General features: G+C 44.2%; 2 protein-coding genes and 1 long non-coding RNA gene across 4 annotated transcripts in view; 1 reads left to right on the top strand and 2 right to left on the bottom strand.

The window, feature by feature from the left end:
* mccc1 (methylcrotonyl-CoA carboxylase subunit) overlaps positions 1-9,096 on the top strand; it is a 16,855-nt gene extending 7,759 nt beyond the window's left edge. Inside the window, exons 11-19 of one of the 2 annotated variants that reach the window (XM_080770382.1) lie at positions 230-413; positions 2,583-2,692; positions 3,470-3,686; positions 4,462-4,548; positions 5,400-5,449; positions 5,686-5,823; positions 6,147-6,254; positions 6,900-6,971; positions 7,694-9,096. In XM_080770382.1, coding sequence (XP_080626508.1) covers positions 230-413; positions 2,583-2,692; positions 3,470-3,686; positions 4,462-4,548; positions 5,400-5,449; positions 5,686-5,823; positions 6,147-6,254; positions 6,900-6,971; positions 7,694-7,825 — 1,098 coding nt within the window. In that variant the 3' untranslated portion in view covers positions 7,826-9,096. Of the gene's footprint in view, positions 1-229; positions 414-2,582; positions 2,693-3,469; positions 3,687-4,461; positions 4,549-5,399; positions 5,453-5,682; positions 5,824-6,146; positions 6,255-6,899; positions 6,972-7,693 lie in introns of both variants that reach the window. The other variant, XM_080770381.1, reaches the window with a different exon arrangement.
* On the bottom strand, positions 8,706-12,926 carry LOC308320070. Its single transcript, XR_013964518.1, has 2 exons — positions 12,449-12,926; positions 8,706-12,399 (listed from the first exon to the last, which is right to left on the bottom strand). It is a non-coding gene; the product is annotated as an uncharacterized lncRNA (long non-coding RNA).
* A 65-nt stretch (positions 12,927-12,991) lies between these two features.
* Positions 12,992-19,512, bottom strand: part of atp11b (ATPase phospholipid transporting 11B) — a 78,749-nt gene continuing 72,228 nt past the window's right edge. Inside the window, exon 30 of the mRNA XM_080770981.1 lies at positions 12,992-13,983. Within this exon, the coding sequence (XP_080627107.1) occupies positions 13,902-13,983 (82 nt within the window). The 3' untranslated portion in view covers positions 12,992-13,901. The remainder of the gene's footprint in view (positions 13,984-19,512) is intronic.

Genomic DNA, 19,512 nt, shown 5'->3' with positions numbered 1-19,512 from the left:
GTTTTTTTCCTACTTTCTAATTCTTTGTTTGGCCCGAAAAATTGTGTTTGTTGTCATGATTTGGCTTCGTACGGTCTTTAAATAAAAAAATCAAGAAATGCCTATGGTAAAAATGCATTGGGATTCATTTCCTGGGCCACTCGTTGTTCTGAAAGGGGTCGGGACTGCGACGCTCTAAAGTGGTTTAGAGTCAGTAAGCACAACGTGAACCTCCTCTCCTCTCCTCTAGGTGGCAGCGGGGGAGCGCCTGCCCCTCCTCCAGGATGACATCATCTTAAGGGGACATTCCTTCGAGGCGCGCATCTACGCCGAGGACCCCGACAACGACTTCATGCCGGGGGCGGGGCCTCTGCTGCACCTCTCCACCCCCACACCAGACCAACACACACGCATAGAGACCGGGGTCAGGCACGGTAGGGCATGTGCACACACACACACACACGCGCATAGAGAACGGGGTCAGGCACGGTAGGGCATGTGCACACACACACACACGCATAGAGACCGGGGTCAGGCACGGTAGGGCATGTGCACACACACACACACGCATAGAGACCGGGGTCAGGCACGGTAGGGCATGTGCACACACACGCATAGAGACCGGGGTCAGGCACGGTAGGGCATGTGCACACACACACGCACACACACATAGGCCCTCATTTATCAATCGAGTGTAAAATCTGCCACAGATTCGAGTGCAGGTTTCGTAGTACACCCACGTCGCCACGGCATTTATAAAGTGATCGCAAACAGCTGATCCTTCCATAATTTCGTTCTGACGTTAATAAATGTGACGGCTGAAATCTATCTGGCACGCCCTATGAAATCAAGCCTCGCCCTCGTTTTTGCGACTGAACACATGTTTACGACCTGTGGGAACCATGGAAACCATGGAAAAAAGGTTTCTCCCGTGCCTTGCCCGCCTCACGCACCTCTCTCACACACACACACACACACACACACACACACACACACACACGCAGAAGCACACGCAACTTGCAAGCCCACTGGTGTCTTGTTAAATAAAGAACGAACACCTGCATGAATTAAATAAAGTTGTAGGCCTACCCTGTCTGTTTTCCTCTCACCTCGCTTGCTTTGCTGCCATGTCCACGCATGCACGCATATACATGACACATCGACATCGCATCGCCATGAATGGAATTAGTTTGTAGGCTGGCCTATATTAATTTTACCCATTCGTGCGCAGTGCACGGCGAAGGCGTGATACTGCGCACTGCTGTGATATTAAAGTCCTGTGGGTGACATGCCTGCATGAGAGATAGGCTATCATGTCGTCAAGGCAGCTCACAATCAACGTTTATGTAGTGATTTGATCATTGATGAACGAATCATAAACATATGGATGAAGGCTTGCCGCTTGCGCTGGTATGTGTTGGGGACGCACGCCGCGGTCCCGTCCTCCCGACCCCCGAAAATGATCTCGCTTTTATCTGAACTGTCAAAACTGTCTAAGCACTTATAAATGGTGAATGATTAAGCCCCTTACGCCTATAGCCTGCTAGTACTTACTACAAATAGGCAAGCTGTATTGTATGCTTGTCATTGTCACTTGGAAATAAAGGCGTGCAGTCCATTCATGCCTTTAAAAAAATAATAATATCATAATCGCATATGCCGCATCACCGCGTCCGCATGCGCTCCAAAATCATCTCACAAGTGCGCTCGCATAACAAGTGTTTGATTAAGCACAAACTAATACATTGTAAACATGTTATATTGTTTTTAATTGCGCGATTTTAATTACTTGTAAAGTTGGAAATCTCTCTTTTGTTTTTTACATACACATACCGTTTTATATTAACATTTTAGGAGTGAAAACATATGTTTAGATGCCTGTGACAGTGTCAGCAGTTCAGACAATGCTGCTCCGCTTGTGTAAGAAAAGAAAAAAATGCGTACGCCAGCTGAGGAGCAAACGTGGATTTTGCACGTTGTCACGTTCAATTTCAAGCGTTGGCGGAAATGGTAAATGTCAAAAATGTCGGCAATTTCGGCGTGCACCCATATTTTGGCGTACGCACGGTTGATAAATGAGGGCCATAGAGACCGGGGTCAGGCACGGTAGGACACGTGCACACACACACACACACACACACACACGCACACACACACACACACACACACGCATAGAGACCGGAGTCAGGGACGGTAGTAATGACAGTAGTTGAAAGTGAAAGTTGTTATGATTCGGTGCACTGGTCTAACCAAGTAAACAAGAATGTGTGTGGATTAAACTCAAGCTTTTAGCCAAAGCTCACATATTTACGATATGAAAACCATGCATCTGTGACTTAAACAATGTACACACTTTGGAATTTACGTTTAAACATGGAACCTCCTAAGGTGAGTAGTTTGATCATTTGATCTGTGTTGGAGCGCCTCAGTGCGGCTGCAGGGTTCATGTGCAATCTAATGCTGGATAAAGTAACCGCGGTAGAGTAGAGACGTCTCCAGGTGCTCCTCTGAGAACTAGCACAAAACGGTTATGTTACACCCATTCATATGATATATATATAACATTACATTGCACCTAAGTATGTTCCGTTGTCATGTTTCAGGGGACGAGGTGTCGGCCCACTATGATCCTATGATAGCCAAGCTGGTGGTCTGGGGAGAGGACCGCTCGGCTGCCCTGAAGAAGCTACGATACTGCCTGAGGCAGTACAATGTAAGGGGCTCACACACACACACACACACACACACACACACGCACACACACCACTATGGGCTGAAAATATCACTTTGCGTGATCATGTTTTCACGTCTTGTGAAACTTGATGATAATAACTTATTATATTAGAAAGATGAATGCCCTTCTCTCGTTACCCTGTCTTTTGCTTGCTTTTCTGTTTCAATCTCCACCCCCCTACACCCCCCCCCCCCCCCCCCCCCTGTCCTCTCTCGGAGGAGGGGGGCACAGTCCTTCTCTGATAGGGAAGGACTAGTGGAGAAGAGATCTAATCCAGTTGTAGAACTAAAAGACAGTAAAAAAATAGACGATCTACAAGCTCACAATGCATCGCGCTATTTTCAACCAAACATAAAATGTCTATCAAGCGTAAAATCATTACGCCATCAAGGCCTGCCATTACACAAATTTTCTGACAAAAAAAACTGTGGTGCAACCACTCCAAGGAACAGCAATGTCCGTGTCCGCCTATGTGTTCACCTATGTATGTATGAGTATGACTATTAGTACCAGTAGGGGCGCTGTTGTGCTAGTAACAGAGAGAGAGATAGTGCCTGCTAATGAGAGAGAGAGAGAGGGGGGGGGGGGGGGGGAGGAGGAGAGGGGAGTTGCACCACTCAGTTCACACGGGTGTGATTTTTTTATTTCGACGTCAGGCCATTACATTTTTATCCAAAACACTATGACTAAAACAACATAAAAACTTGCTGTCAACATGAACACATCTCTCCCGGGTGCGGTGTGGCGCCACCTCAGATCGTGGGCCTGAACACCAACATCAACTTCCTGCTGAGCCTGTCGGGACACCCGGAGTTCGAGGCGGGCAACGTGACCACCAGCTTCATCCCCCAGCACTACGCCACGCTGTTCCCCGCGCCCAGCGCTCCGTCTGGGGCTACGCTGTGCCAGGCCGCCCTGGGCCTGGTCCTGGAGGAGAGGAGGCACACGCAGGCGTTTGTGCAGAGCTCCAACGGTGAGGACAGTTACAGTACGCTCCATGACGATATAATGGCATTCATTTAATACATTTAGACAAAAACATTCACTTTGAAAGGGTGTTGTTTTCGTCGACTAAAACTAAGACGAAAAATGTCCGTCGACTACCTTTTTTCACTGATGAAAACTAAATGAAATCTAAGCTACGTATGATGACTAAAACTAAGACTAAATATATTGACAATTTCGTCAACAAATAATAACTAGACTAAAATGTTAGGCACAATCTATGTAAAGCGCCTTGGATAAAGGCACTATATAAATGCACCATTTACCATTTTAACAGTAGAGCATCACTCAGTTTAGACAGGTCAGATTTTTATTTAAGTACATGATACAAGCTATACTTAGTAGCCGCCATTTGCAACATTAGATTAGAAGTGTGTTGAATCTAGAGTTGCAACACCAGCCATTGACAGCCCATACATCCAAACATAAATCTGATTGTATTAAACAACGTTAAACTCACCGACATTGCGGCTGTACGAAAAGCTTGAATTATCTTCTTTCAATCTGCAAAGCGTTTGATTCATAAAAATCCACCGTAGACATGTTGCGAGTTACTCTCTGTCAAGAAATTCCGTGCAGGTATGTGTTGGAGTTTGGAAACAAGTATGGCCATGAGTGTTGATGAAGGTTGTCTCTGTGTGTGTGTGTGTGTGCGTGTGTGTGTGTGTGTGCGTGTGCGTGTGCGTGTGTGTGTGTGTGTGTGTGTGTGTGTGTGTGTGTGTGTGTGTGTGTGTGTACTCCAGACCCTTTCTCCCCGTTTGGCTCCAGCAGTGGACGGAGAATCAACATACTGTTAAACAGAACCATGACTCTACAGCTAGGAGACAAGAGTAAGTACACTGTTTCCCAAACAGTGGGAAATAAACATTAACATAAACATTTTTATGGATCTAAATTATTATTTTAAAACATTTTCAGAGATTTTTCATTTATGAGAATTTCATGAATTAAAAAATAAAATAAATTCCATGAAAAAAAGAAGAGACAAAAAAGTAAGAAGTAGGCAGAAATGGCAACGTGTTGAATCGCATCAGCTATTTTCAGTAGTTTGGAAGACATCAAATACATTTTTTGGGTCTTGAGCTTTTTTTAACCTTTTATTTAACCAGTAAAAACACACTGAGACTGTGTCTCTTTTTCAAGTGGGAACTGGCCAAGCAGCAGAATACATAATTACACTTTCAACACTACATTGTACATGTCAAGCTAAACAGCCAAATAATAAATCCATGAAAAAACAATACCTCCAGAAGCCTATACAACATAATAGCCGGGTACAAGACATTTTGCACACAAAGTACAGTTATGGACGGAAACAAAAACAAAACAATAAATATATGGGCATATGCGAAGGCTAGGTGTTGGATTGTACAGTTATTAAAGATGCTCCTTTTGAAACTAGTAGACCTGCTGTAGGGCCTCTACTGCCCTCTAGCGGGGGCTTGGTGGAAGTGCAGGATGCCAGGAGGACTGAGGGAGAGATGGAAGAGGAGGAACAGGACTGTGATGGATTCAATCACTGTGTGAAGACCGCTTTGGAAAGCTCTGCACTTTGGAGGAGCTAATGAGATCAAATGAGAGGCTCTGTTAAACAAAGCAATTTGTTCGATTAACTGTTGTGTGTGTGTGTGTGTGTGTGTGTGTGTGTGTGTGTGTGTGTATTCTCTTGGGGGCGTGGTAGAGGTGGACGTGGTGGTGACATACAACACAGATGGAAGCTACACTATGCAGGTGAGTGGTCTCACTGTTGCATGGATCAAAGTTCTCAGTTCTCCTGTCCTCTCAGACAGGTGAATGTAGATGTGTCCTCCTGTCCTCTCAGACAGGTGAATGTAGATGTGTCCTATGTACAGTATCAGACAGGTGAATGTAGATGTGTCCTCCTGTCCTCTCAGACAGGTGAATGTAGATGTGTCCTCCTGTCCTCTCAGACAGGTGAATGTAGATGTGTCCTCCTGTCCCCTCAGACAGGTGGAGAGTCGTACCATGTGACCGGTGACGTGGAGACGGAGGGCGGGGTTTCGTTCCTGCACTGTAGTGTGAATGGGGTGAAGAGCCGTCCTAAACTGGTCATCCTGAACAACACTGTGCACCTGTTCTCCATGGTAACGTTCTGCTCACACTCACCTGTTCTCCATGGTAACGTTCTGCTCACACTCACCTGTTCTCCATGGTAACGTTCTGCTCACACTCACCTGTTCTCCATGGTAACGTTCTGCTCACACTCACCTGTTCTCCATGGTAACGTTCTGCTCACACTCACCTGTTCTCCATGGTAACGTTCTGCTCACACTCACCTGTTCTCCATGGTAACGTTCTGCTCACACTCACCTGTTCTCCATGGTAACACTCTGAAAAACGAGACATACTTTATTAGGAAAGTCTTGAGCTGTTTTAATGCCATTGTTCCTTTTGGTTTGGCGACTAGGAGGGCAGTGCTGAGGTCTCCATACCCGTACCCAAGTACCTGGCTGGGGTGACTGGTTCTGGGGCTCAGGGTGGAGCAGTGGCCCCTATGACTGGAACCATAGAGAAGGTACTGTAGGTAGTGACATACCGCTGTGATTGGTTTGTTTACCACACAGACGTGATCCTTCTGTAGACTGTACTGTACTCCATACACAGATACTGTAGACTGTTCTGTACTCCATACACAGATACTGTAGACTGTACTGATACAGATACAATAATGTCACTGTTCCACTGCATGGTCCACTAAAGTAGGCTTAAGGTGTTCATTCATAATGCATTTTAAACCCCCTATCCCTAAACTACATTTATTTATTTTTTACTATTTTGAAAAACATTTTTAAATTGTTAAAATAGCCAATCTACAAGCTCACAACGTGTAGATTGGCTATTTTAACTATTCAAAAAAATGTTGAACTGGCACCACATTTTGAATGTAGTTGTGTTGTTCAGCAACTCCAGACTAAAGTCTGTTATCATGGAAAGCCAAATGTCTGAACAGGCGCTGCTTCCTCTCGTGCTGAGTGGGATTACTATTTGAAACAACACATCATCAGTTAGGTTAAAACCAACCTGTCTCACGACGATCCAATTAAGAATCATGATCTCAATTGTTGTGGAGGGAAATGGAGGTTTACATTTGAGCAGGAATAGTGCATAACTAATTCCCTTCCTACCCTAATAACCTTTGGTCCTTTGGCTTTGTGTTCAGGTGTTGGTGAAGGCTGGAGACAAGGTGTCTATAGGAGACCCTCTCATGGTTATGATCGCCATGAAGATGGAGGTGAGGAGAACACATTTGAATTATTTTATTTGGTCCACACTTTAAAAGAAAAATGCTTACAAGGACACAAACATTATGGGGTGCAGTTATGTTACAATCACAAGCCTACGACACATGTTTGGAATCATGATACAACGAGAATGTCACTCAGCAGCGTCTCTGATAGCCATATTCGTTCACACGACGGTGCTCAGTCTCATATGGTGGCATAGACAGTACAACAGGGACAGGACAACACCTCGCAAGTCCTTCTGCCTCATCCTCTGGACACTCCAAGCTGTCTGAACTGCCCACAGCCCTCCCATGAGACACAGACAGGTTTCTGAACTGCCCACAGCCCTCCCATGAGACACAGACAGGTTTCTGAACTGCCCACAGCCCTCCTATGAGACACAGACCGGTTTCTGAACTGCCCACAGCCCTCCCATGAGACACAGACAGGTTTCTGAACTGCCCACAGCCCTCCTATGAGACACAGACCGGTTTCTGAACTGCCCACAGCCCTCCCATGAGACACAGACAACAGTAGGATTTTTTTTTTGCTATTTTATCATGAACATTAGTGGGGACCAATTATATGAAGATAGGTTGAAAAGTGGTGATTAGGATATAAACAACCATTGAGCTACACAGTTACAGTTATCAGTTACGACGGAAACATGCCAAATTCCACCGTCATTCTCTCTCTCTGTCTCATATACACTTGGACTTTCTCTCCGCAGCACACGATCCGGGCTCCGAAATCCGGCGTGATCAAGAAGGTGTTCTTCAGCGAGGGCTCCCAGGCCAACCGGCACGCTGCTCTGGTGGAACTAGAGGAGGAAGAGGAGGAGGAGGAAGAGGGCGGCCAGTAGAGAGAGACACACACACTGTGGTGTACATACTGTACACACCTAGATCTCCCTGTGTGTTTGTGTGTCAGAGGTAGTTACCGTACTGTAGCGATTGGAGGCAGTGAGCCAGGCTCCATGGGGTTGGTTGGTGGTGCAACATCCCTAGATCAAATGTTTTATAAGCCAAGGGTCGGGATGGGAACCCAACGTGTGTCGTCGTCATCGCACATAACAGCGAGAGCCACTAGTTTGTTTAAATTGACCTGCTGTTGTCTCGAGCGTTCTGACCCCAGCATACAACCTTCTGCACTAACTAAGGAACCTGCAATGTTACTGCGCTGGACTCTGTGACGTCACTGATGGGAGGATTCTTTTTAACCAATAGAACTAACTAACCCAGGTACCATTATCGTCTGTCTGGCGGAAACCTTGTATGTCCAAAGGTGTTACTTTTCAGGGGGAGAAAAAAACCTCTGTTACAATGGATCTAATGTAGTTATTTTGTAGTCACAAGTACTTCTCTACAAGTAGGGCATTCCTTCATTCATCATCATCAAATCTGGACATACAAGGTTTCTGCGTGACGGCAACGTACATATATGCCGGACTTCACCTTTCGACCTCTATGGGAGCACCCTGGGTGTACAGTTGCCTTTCACATGATGCCAGAAGATTGCCTTTGTTTTTTTGTGGCTAAACTATGTCTATTCTAAAACTATTATGTTTTTGTTGTCTTTTTCCTATTTTTGTTTTTAATCACTGCCTTTCTGAAAGGGTGTATTTCTGTAACATGGTGTGGGTCTCTGGCTTTGTCTCCTTCTGTTGTTGTACCAGTACCACTGATATCCAGAAATGTCTATCATGATAAGGACCCGATCGAGTCAAATCAATAAACTCACGCTTTTCTTAAAAATATCCTTTATTCCGTAAATAGAACTGTATTTTCATAAACATCGCCAGCCATGATGAGACAGATGTACGAGAGGACAGAGAGCGCAACACACAATCAATCAACATGACGGGAAACGTTAATTAACAGTCGATCTCTAGTGCAGCTGGAGAATTATTATTGCCAGTTGGAAACAGTAAAAAATAAAACGGACATTTTTCAAACGGCTTTGTACCTCGTGTCTTAAGTGACATAACGGAAATTGTAACAAACAAAACAAATGACTTAATCATGCTAATGACCTTTTCTCTAGAGTATTTATGTCAAGTCGAATCATAACCTCTTTTTTTTGCTGATATTACTCAATTAGGAATTACAATAAAATAAAAAATGTCGCTACTTTTCTCAGACCTGAATTCTTGAACCCATTCTGACCTGAGATCAGATTCTATAAATGTCTTCTACATCCTGACAGTTTTCTGAAAAAGCTATGTTTCTATGTCAGTCGTTCTTCGATTAAAAATAAATAGCAGACCTACAAGCTCGTAGCGCGCCACAAGCTTGTAGATCTGATATTTTTCAATAGCTATAACATAATGCTAACACCAAAAGGGGTTCCCACCCAAAATGCGTTAAAGAATTTGAGGTGTTTAGTAAACCGTATCAATGTTTGGGAAGTAACTGGATAGTAGATGGGTTATTTTTTTAACCTCGATAAGTGACCGCATTCATTTTACACGGACACAAAAGGCCTCGGTCTTGATTTGCTGAACGATATTTCCAATTAACAAAATGAGCTCTTGTTAGGAACGGTGTTTGATTTATCCTTTTAGCACCAATATCATTTATTTGGCTGAGAAACGATCGGTCCTGTTTTTATGTACCAACTGTTACTGCCTCTGGTCCGAATTGAATGAATCCATGGCAATCTAAACTATGGAGAAATCACATAGTATATTTGATTATTAAAACCAAATATACTATTTGTATTTAATAATGCTAAATTGTATGTCCGAAAGCTTAAACCATTTTGGGGCGGGAACCCCTTTGTGTTTTAAGCATTAAGTTATACTTTAGCTATTGAAAAATAGCAGCGCTACGAGCTTGTAGGTCTATTTTTGAAAAATCGTGAAAATGCGGCACAAATCTTTGAAAATATATTCTTTCAGAAGACTATTTTATTTTGACGTCAGGACTAAATGGGTTAAAATAGAACCTTCTACATGGTATATGAGATGCATACTACATTGTTTATATTGTAGTATTCAGTGGACACTAACAGCTTAGCAGATGCTAGTAAACGGCACACAGCATGTAGTATCATGTACGTTAGTATGTGGATTCGGACGCAATGGAATCTGACTTCCGATCATTATTTTAGATTAAGCCACGAAGAAGTCAAGGATGTGTCGAAGCTTAGAAGTCAGTTCTTCTCTTCCTGTGTGTAAAATGTAGCATCAGATGCTCATGAGAAAGTGATTTCAGGTCTCTTCATTATCCTCATTGGGTCGCTGGATGGCAGGGAGCGTGTATGGGGAGGTCGTTTACACCAGTGGCTCTCAAACGTTTGAATTTCAAAGTCCACCCATGACTCTGTGACCCCCCCTGTCCACCGGTTGGTTCCCAATGGGAACCGGTTCAGTTCTTTTTGGTTCTTAGTCCATGAGCCAGAGCTCCAAAATTGGTGGGAAAAACTAGACCTATATTAAATTGTTTATAGGATCAATAAAAGTCAATGAATACATGATAACCTTTCCACAGTATAGTAGCTTTTTAATATTTTCTATTTTGCATATTTAAAAACGTAAAATTTGTAATACAATAAATCATTGTCTTCGTGTAAGTAATCAATTGGAGAAGTTTCATAGTGATAACAATCTAATATAGGTATGGTTTTGCTCCACTCAATTCATAATTAACATTCCAATTTTGGAGGTCTGGCTCATGGACTAAGAACCAAAAAGAACTGAACCAAATAGATTCAACATGTTGGGGTCCTTTTAGAACCCCTTAGGGTCCCCGGACCCCACTTTGAGAACCACTGGTCTAACTACACCCTTCCTAGACACAACCAGGCATTACAACCGAATCAAATACATATTGAAAAAAAAAAACTAAACAAACACAAAACCTCTGGACAATTATTGTGTAAATTACATTTTGTGATGCTGGACATAAAAATGAACAATTATTCCCGACAACTGGGACAGTAAAGGAAAAAGAAAAACACTTGCACTTGCAAACGTAACAAGCTCTCCCACTGTGAGCTACAGACGAACATTGGAACCACTTCGATTATCTTTATTTTTGAAACCTTCAGGTAAAACAGTAAAATATGGTGTGTGTGTGTGTGTGTGTGTGTGTGTGTGTGTGTGTGTGTGTGTGTGTGTGTGTGTGTGTGTGTGTGTGTGTGTGCTGAGGTATGTTTTAGTCGGTGTGATTTAAAACGGTTGTCTCAGCTGTATGTGTCAGGTGGTCAATCTATGGATATTCTCCCAAGATGCATTTCACTCCCTCTAGCATTCTTTCCCTGACCGAATGAACACCGTAACCACTAAAGCCATATTTAAATTTTGTTTGTGGAAAAAATGTCAAAGAAAATTTAAAAAAAAAATAATAATAGCCTCTTCAATCTCACAACTCGTCCGATCTGATCACTGTGAGCTATTTTAACTTTTAGTTTTTCCTTTTCCCAAAATGGAGACGCCAGGGTTTAAAGTGGTTAAGAGAAATGCCCTTTATATAGTCGAAGCCTGATGCTACATTTACAGTATTATAGGTAAAGCAGATTAGCTATAAAGAGATTAGCTTGTCATGAAGCCAAGTCAAATGTTACAAAGACCTAGAAATAACAATAAAGCATTTTCTTTTTAAATTTAATTATTTTGTCATATTCATCTTCAGGAAAACAAAGCAAACAAGGTCATCGCGTCCTGGACTTAATGCGGGTGAAAGGAGAGAGAAAGAAAGCGCGGCATGATCAGAGCGGAAACCATTAAACTCCCGGCCGTGTGCAGCGTACCAAACTAGTCGAGATTCAGAGGTCATACACGAGAAAAAGGCCTCGATCGCGCCGGTCAGTCAACGGAACTACATCTCGAAAACATGACATGAGGAACATGAGGAAAACGACTCATGCACACACAGCGTCATCCACGGGTGGTTAATTAACATACATGGCAACAACTTCATCACAAACGTGACTCGGATGATTTTCAACAAGCAATGATTGTGAGAAACATGAACACCAACAAAAACAAAAAACAAAACAAAATCCACAAAAAAGTGATTTGGATAATATGTGACAGCAACATGTGCAAAAGCAGTTTTTTCCCCCTCCCGTTCGTCTCCGTAGAGGCTGATATATATATGATCTATATAATTTCTACCTCTCACATGGAGGATAGAGACATTCTTGCGTCTGCGGAGGTCCCATGAACAACGGTCCTGCAATATTAAAACCATCTTAAGATAAGATGGTTTTTTCCTGTGCATTTCCTGATGCACAGGAACATGTTTTGAATGTAATGATAGAAGATCGGGAGATGATTGTGTTCCTCGTCACCCTTTTTTTTCATTCCATCTATGATTATCACATCGTCCTATTTGACTTGATGATAAAGTATCGCTCCCCGTTGACTGTCTGCTGTGTACCACAGTCTTTGTGGGGAAACGTCCTGTCTGCAGCTTATATGTACTGTATCTTCTTTGTACCTTCAGTAAACTGGTTATCAACAGTATAATAGTATGTGGACCTTCTTCAGTAAACTGGTTATCAACAGTATAACCATTGGAGAATATATGGCTTTTAAAACAGAGCCCGCCCGATCCCACATAGAGAGAGACATGGGCTGGGAAGGTAGAGGCCAATACAGTCCCAAGCTAAAGCAGCACATTAAGAACAGCCAATAATAATGATATTATAACTAGGCTTATATACAATGAGGCACAAAAATAAACAACTCTTCCTTCTTTCTCTAGTATGAGTCCTTTTTTGGTCTTTGGTTCAGAAAGAGAACATCTAAGGGTTCCGGTCCCGTCACGGTCCAGTTTTAAATGCTACCAGAACCCAGACATTAACAGGGCTCTGGGCCTTCAAGCGCTACAGTGTTGTGTTAGATATGGTGGTTCTGGTTCCGGCCCGGTGCGGCTAGTGTAGAGGTCTAGGCACCGATAGGCTGCTAAGCCAGCTTGACGGCGTGTCGCAGGTTCGACTCCCGATCCCGACGACTTTTGCCGCGTGTCAACCCCCCCCCCCCCCCCCCCCCCCCATCTCTCTCCCCAGTTACTGTCACCTGTGTACACTATCCAATAAAGGCAGAAAAATATATTTAAAAAAACCCAAAGATTATGGTGGTTCCATAGGATGATAGGACTCTAGTCTTTCCTTTGACTTTGGAATGAAAAGAGAAGGCTGCCGTTAGGGAATGGTCAAGACTCCAGAGAGAGAAGGGCAGGGTGCTAGTCTACAGTATGCAGGAAATAAAAATAATAAATACAAATGTTTATGGATGCCATTGACGTCGGACCTCATCTGACATTCTTCTTGAGATGATGAGAAAGTATGTGGTCTCGTGTGAGGACGTACTGTTGGTCTACAGACCGTCTCAGTCTTCAGTTGAGATGTCTGGAGGTCTCATCAGAGTCCCTCTTGTGTCATTCTGTCTCTTTCCTACACTGGACATGATCATAGGATGATGAAGTGATGTGGAAAGTACACTCAGACTGTGTTTCTCTCAGATGGAACTTGCACTGGTTGCAAACAGGGAGCTAGCTAGTCTGTGAGTCTTTGCATCTCATCTTTAGCTACAACTGGCTGTTCAGGAGTGCATGGTGGGAGACTAGAGGTCTGCTCTCAATGAAAGTGTGTCGAGGGGGGGGGTGGGGGTTGTCCTCTTTATGGGGCAGCCGTGAGGTCAGCTCCTCAATCTGTGCTGTCCGAAACTAGCTCCACATGATCCTCTGATATCACAGTTCCCGTTTTAGGGTCAAGTTCCACCTCTCTAGAAAGCGTTCCGAATTGGGGACCCAGAATGGTTCAGAAAGGCTAGCCACTGGTTTCCATAGCTCCCCCCGTCTGTGTCCTTTTCCATTGTCCTTCTGAGTGAGGATTAAGTTTAATTCAAACCGGGGATGCAAACTGATGAGAGTGAATGACCCTATAGGGAGGCAAGCCCTCTCCCCAGTCCGTGCGTCTGGTCTGGAGGCTCAGCAGTGAGTGCCCTCGATGGGCGACAGCGTCAGGATAGTGCGGTCGTTGGAGTAGAAGTTCTCCGGGTCGTTCCACGACCTGAAAACAGGCAGCAGTGAACTGAGTTTTAGCAGTGAGCGTGTGTGTGTGTGTGTGTGCGCAGCATAATGACAGCAGTTTGTGTGTTCGTGGGAGACGAGAAAGAATCGTAAAGAAAGAGTGCGTGTCAGTGAGGTTAGTGTCACTTAATTCATATACGCCGTCGCATGACAGCGTCGCTCACTGGAAATAGCAGATTCTGTACGTAGATCGGCTATTTTTGGCAAGTGACACTGTCATGTATGACTATGAAGTGTACATCAGGCTAGAGGAAGACATGTTGTCTAGTAGTAGTAGTAGTAGTATTAGTAGTAGTAGCAGTAGTAGCAGTAGCAGTAGTAGTAGTATTGAGGGTTCAGAGAGTTGGGACACGGTACAGTACGTGATAATTATTACACGCCAAAGAACTGTGATTTATCTCACAGCTATCGCCTTTTGTTTTTACACTGACGCCGTTGTCATCATAATCCAACTAGACTGGTGAGGAAGAGAGGTGCATTATGGGTAGAGAGAGAAGGCGGGGATGGCGGTTGAGAATCTCAAGTCTCACCTATTTATTTCAATGCTACGAAATCATTCTGGCCTCATTTGAAAGACGAGAGAGAGTATTTTAAATGGCTAATGGTGTTCTGCGGTGGTCTTATTTGACCACATGAACCCTCACGGCCATAAAACCCAAACATGTTTTCGGATTAAAGACAAATTTCTCTGCTGAAAAGTAGACACTGTTGAGACTAAAGTATTTGGCTTTAGTGAATAGAGAGGGGGTGAAGGTGAGACTTGATCTACTCAAGCAATGATGCAACATAAATGATTGTGAATTAAAAAAAAACCCAGCCATGAACAGATTCAAACTAAATGATTGCGAATACAAAATAGGCAACATTACCATCAACATTCTCTATAAAGAGAATGTATCGCTCCCTTACCTACGACTTCCTGTTGATACAATATGAATCCTTAAGGCCAGCGCTTGAGCCATTTAAATATCTTTCCTGCTGCTACAAAAATAGTTATCATAATATCTTCCACAATTATATTAAAAATATACAAATCTAGTATCAAAATCTACGGTATTCCTACAAAGCCCTTGCAAAAGCAGGGTTATTCCATCAAATGTTCTCCGTGTTTTCTCTGCATACAGTACTTTAGCACACCCTTAGAGACCTCTAGTCGAAGAGGGTGTAATCCACTTGAAACTTTGCAGTTTCTCATTCTGAACGGCTGCTAAATACAGTAGCTAAATACAGTAGCGCCCAAGGCCTCCTGATCAGTTCCTGTCTTTTCTGCATGAAGGGAGTGAGAGAGTGTATAGAACCACAGCACACACCACTAGCCCATTTTGGGGCGGGAACCCCTTTTGGTGTTTTAACTAAGTTATACTTTAGCTATATTGAAAAATAGCACCACCGTGCTACAAGCGTGTAGGTCTGCTATTTTTTGGAAAAAATCGTGAAAATGCGGCACAAATCTTTGAATATTGTCTTTAGTGACTTTAGTCTACTATGGGGTTCTGTGTGTGTGTGTGTGTGTGTGTGTGTGTGTGTGTGGCTGTGCCTTATGCAGGCCTAATTGGGCTAGACAGGGACAATACCAACCTACAGTGTAGTGCGTTCTGCACCTGTTGAAATGACTACCTTAAAGACACCAGCAGGGAGGAGTAGAGGGACATGGAAAGGTTTAGAATGCTGAGTGAAGAATCCGTTTGCTCTCCGAGTTCAGATAAGATTACTGATAGATTGCTGTGTACTGATAGGACTGTGTATTACTCTAATAGTGATGATAAAGACAACCGTTTTAAGACCTGGGAAAACAGGAGGACAGAACAGTAAATAGGTTTGATTTCCCCCACTGGTCATTCACTTTTTTTTTAATTTTTTTTAGCAGTGATGGGGATGTGTTTTATCCTTTATCTTCCTAAATTTGTCCAACATTTTTAACTATTTGTCGTACAAAGGGCTTAAGTGGTTAAGATATGGGTCTCCATGTTTTTATTGTACAAATGGAACACAGGGCTGATGACCACAGGCGTCACACCACACTAGTGCCACTAGTATTGTAACTCCATGGCTGGGTATCACTATCACTATCAGCCTGACATTATTAGGTCCTTAACCCATTTTGTGGCGGGAACCCCTTTTGGTGTTAGCATTATGTTATGCTTTAGCTATTGAAAAATATCAGATCTACAAGCTCATAGCGCTACGAGCTTGTAGGTCTGCTATAAGAACGACTGACATTTTTAGAATCTGATCTCAGGTCAGAACGGGTTAAATATCCTTCTTTGCTCAGTGGAATAGAGAACACACATCAAGCCAAGAAGAGAAGCCAACAGGCACAGTGCCTTCTGACGAGGCAGAGAGAGAGAGAGAGAGAGAGAGAGAGAGAGCGCTCACAGGGGATATTAAAACAGCACATGAATAATTAATCTGGAAAGTTGAACAGCATTATGCAGATCTCACACAGAGTGCGACAAGGACAAGGAGGCAGAAGAGTGTGACAGGGAGACGGGAGAAAAGAAAGAGCGTGTGGATGGGGGGGGGGGGGGGGGGGCACAAATACATAGTTTTACTTTGTAATATTTGTATACAAAAATACAAAAACAGCAGCCCCCCCATGCAACAAGACAGTCAGGGCGCGCTCGCTTTGCAAACCGTGGCAGTCTGGAAGGGAGGAGTCATCATATCATCAAGCCCAAATGGAGAATGGATATATGGAACTCCGCCAGCCCAGAGCACTCCAGGTTTCCTCATCGAGCACGCCCCTCGAAACATTTGCCTCTTCTCAGAAGCTCGTGTATTTATAAGGCTTCAGGATACAGTAGAACAAGACAGAGATATACAATTATGCCAAGTATGAATCTGAGATGCTGCGATTTGCACACAGCCCCGACTCTGAGTCCCCACACATCAGTCCCTCCTCCCTAACCCAACACTACACCATACAGCCCCGACTCTGAGTCACCACACATCAGTCCCTCCTCCCTAACCCAACACTACACCATACAGCCCCGACTCTGAGTCCCCACACATCAGTCCCTCCTCCCTAACCCAACACTACACCATACAGCCCTGACTCTGAGTCCCCACACATCAGTCCCTCCTCCCTAACCTAACACTACACCATACAGCCCCGACTCTGAGTCCCCACACATCAGTCCCTCCTCCCTAACCCAACACTACACCATACAGCCCTGACTCTGAGTCCCCACACATCAGTCCCTCCCCCCTAACCCAACACTACACCATACAGCCCCGACTCTGAGTCCCCACACATCAGTCCCTCCCCCCTAACCCAACACTACACCATACAGCCCCGACTCTGAGTCCCCACACATCAGTCCCTCCTCCTAACCCAACACTACACCATACAGCCCTGACTCTGAGTCCCCACACATCAGTCCCTCCCCCCTAACCCAACACTACACCATACAGCCCCAACTCTGAGTCCCCACACATCAGTCCCTCCTCCTAACCCAACACTACACCATACAGCCCCGACTCTGAGTCGCCACACATCAGTCCCTCCTCCTAACCCAACACTACACCATACAGCCCTGACTCTGAGTCCCCACACATCAGTCCCTCCCCCCTAACCCAACACTACACCATACAGCCCTGACTCTGAGTCCCACACATCAGTGCCTCCTCCTAACCCAACACTACACCATACAGCCCTGACTCTGAGTCCCCACACATCAGTCCCTCCTCCCTAACCCAACACTACACCACACAGCCCTGACTCTGAGTCCCCAAACATCAGTGCCTCCTCCCTAACCCAACACTACACCATACAGCCCTGACTCTGAGTCCCCACACATCAGTCCCTCCTCCCTAACCCAACACTACACCATACAGCCCTGACTCTGAGTCCCCACACATCAGTGCCTCCTCCTAACCCAACACTACACCACACAGCCCTGACTCTGAGTCCCCACACATCAGTCCCTCCTCCCTAACCCAACACTACACCACACAGCCCTGACTCTGAATCCCCACACATCAGTGCCTCCTCCTAACCCAACGCTACACCCAGCGGCGTAGCAATAGGCAGTGCAGCCAGTGAGGTGCAAAAAGAAAAGAAACAGCTGACGGGCCGCTGTTTTGTGAATACACACACATACACACACAAGCAGAAGGGGCAGCTAGCTGAGCTATGGGAACAGGAGGAAGACATGGAACCTGGTGTCTAGCAAGGCGCTAGGCACAGCTCATTGGTCAGTACTCTTCATAGGCATGCAGCAGAGCCAATCACTATGCAGTATCGTATCTTAGCAACTATTTCACCATGCTCCAGGTCCACAACATTGAAAAAACAAATGGGTGCTGTTGACAGCCAAGTGCCAACAATCTTATCTACCTCAGAGTCAGAAAGTTCTAGTAGTGAGATAGGACTAAAAAAATAAGAAAAACGAAGTGCAGAGCTGAGTGGGAAAAAGATTTGGTGGATTTTTATGAAACAAAAGCTTTGCAGTTTGAAAGTGGATATTCAAGCTTTCCCTACAGCTGCAATGTTGGTGAGTTTAATGTCGTTTAATACAAGCAGATGCAAATTGGAGGAATGGGGAGTCAATGGAATGGATGGTTTATGGCAAGTCACTTTATATCATTATAATAAATCTAGAGTTGCAAATTGCAAAGGACTGTGCTGTCATGTGCCAGTTAGCCCTGACAGGGACACATATAGTGGCGGCATCATTTACTGATGTTTGCACTGCGTTAATGTTATATCTCACCATACCTGTCACTGTAGCGAGTGCAGAGCGCTCATTCTCCAAGCTCAAGTTGATAAAGACTTATTTAAGGAGCAGCATGGGACAAGAGACTCAGTGGACTGGCTACGCTTTCTATTGAGAACTGCAGAGCGAGGGCTTTGCTGACTTTGCCGAGTACAAGGCCCGTAAGGTGACCTTCTAATGAGGGAGTACTCTGGTAACAGCCACATCCATTCCATTCATTAATGCTGTGGTTTTGTAAGGCATATAATGAGCTGTGTTTTTCTTGATGGTTATGCTTATGGACATTCTGTGGAAGTGGAATATATAATCTTTGTACAAGCTTTGTTAGTGTATAATGCTATATTTCAATGTTTGATAGTTTGGAGACATCAGGCTGTGGTAGTTTTGTTTTTGAGCCCAAGTCAGGGCAGGTTGTTTATTGATGATTGTATGGACACTGAGCTTGGCAGCTGGTGCTGTCTGCATGTGGTGCTTGAAAGGCTGGTTTAAATGATTGATTGAAATATTTTTTGAGAGTTTGCAGAATTACAGTACATTTCAAGCACAAACTCAATACAAAGACTGTTAACTGTGAGTGGACGAGTTTACTCAATGCTGTACCATATGTTCTAAAGCCCCTTTGAATTTAATTGAATAATTTAATTGTGTGGCCGGTCACCTCACCTGTAATGTTAGTCTATACCTATTGTGTGTGTGTGTGTGTGTGTGTGCATGGGAGTGCACACGCACACTTGTTTATGGCGGTGGTGGGGGGCCTACAAAATATTCTCGCACCGGGGCCCACCATGAGG

This window comes from Protomyctophum bolini, assembly GCF_963924005.1.
Source record: "Protomyctophum bolini genome assembly, chromosome: 8".
NCBI lineage: Eukaryota > Metazoa > Chordata > Actinopteri > Myctophiformes > Myctophidae > Protomyctophum > Protomyctophum bolini.
The sequence above is the reverse complement of the archived record's forward strand: the minus strand, read 5'-3'. Positions and strand labels throughout refer to the sequence as shown.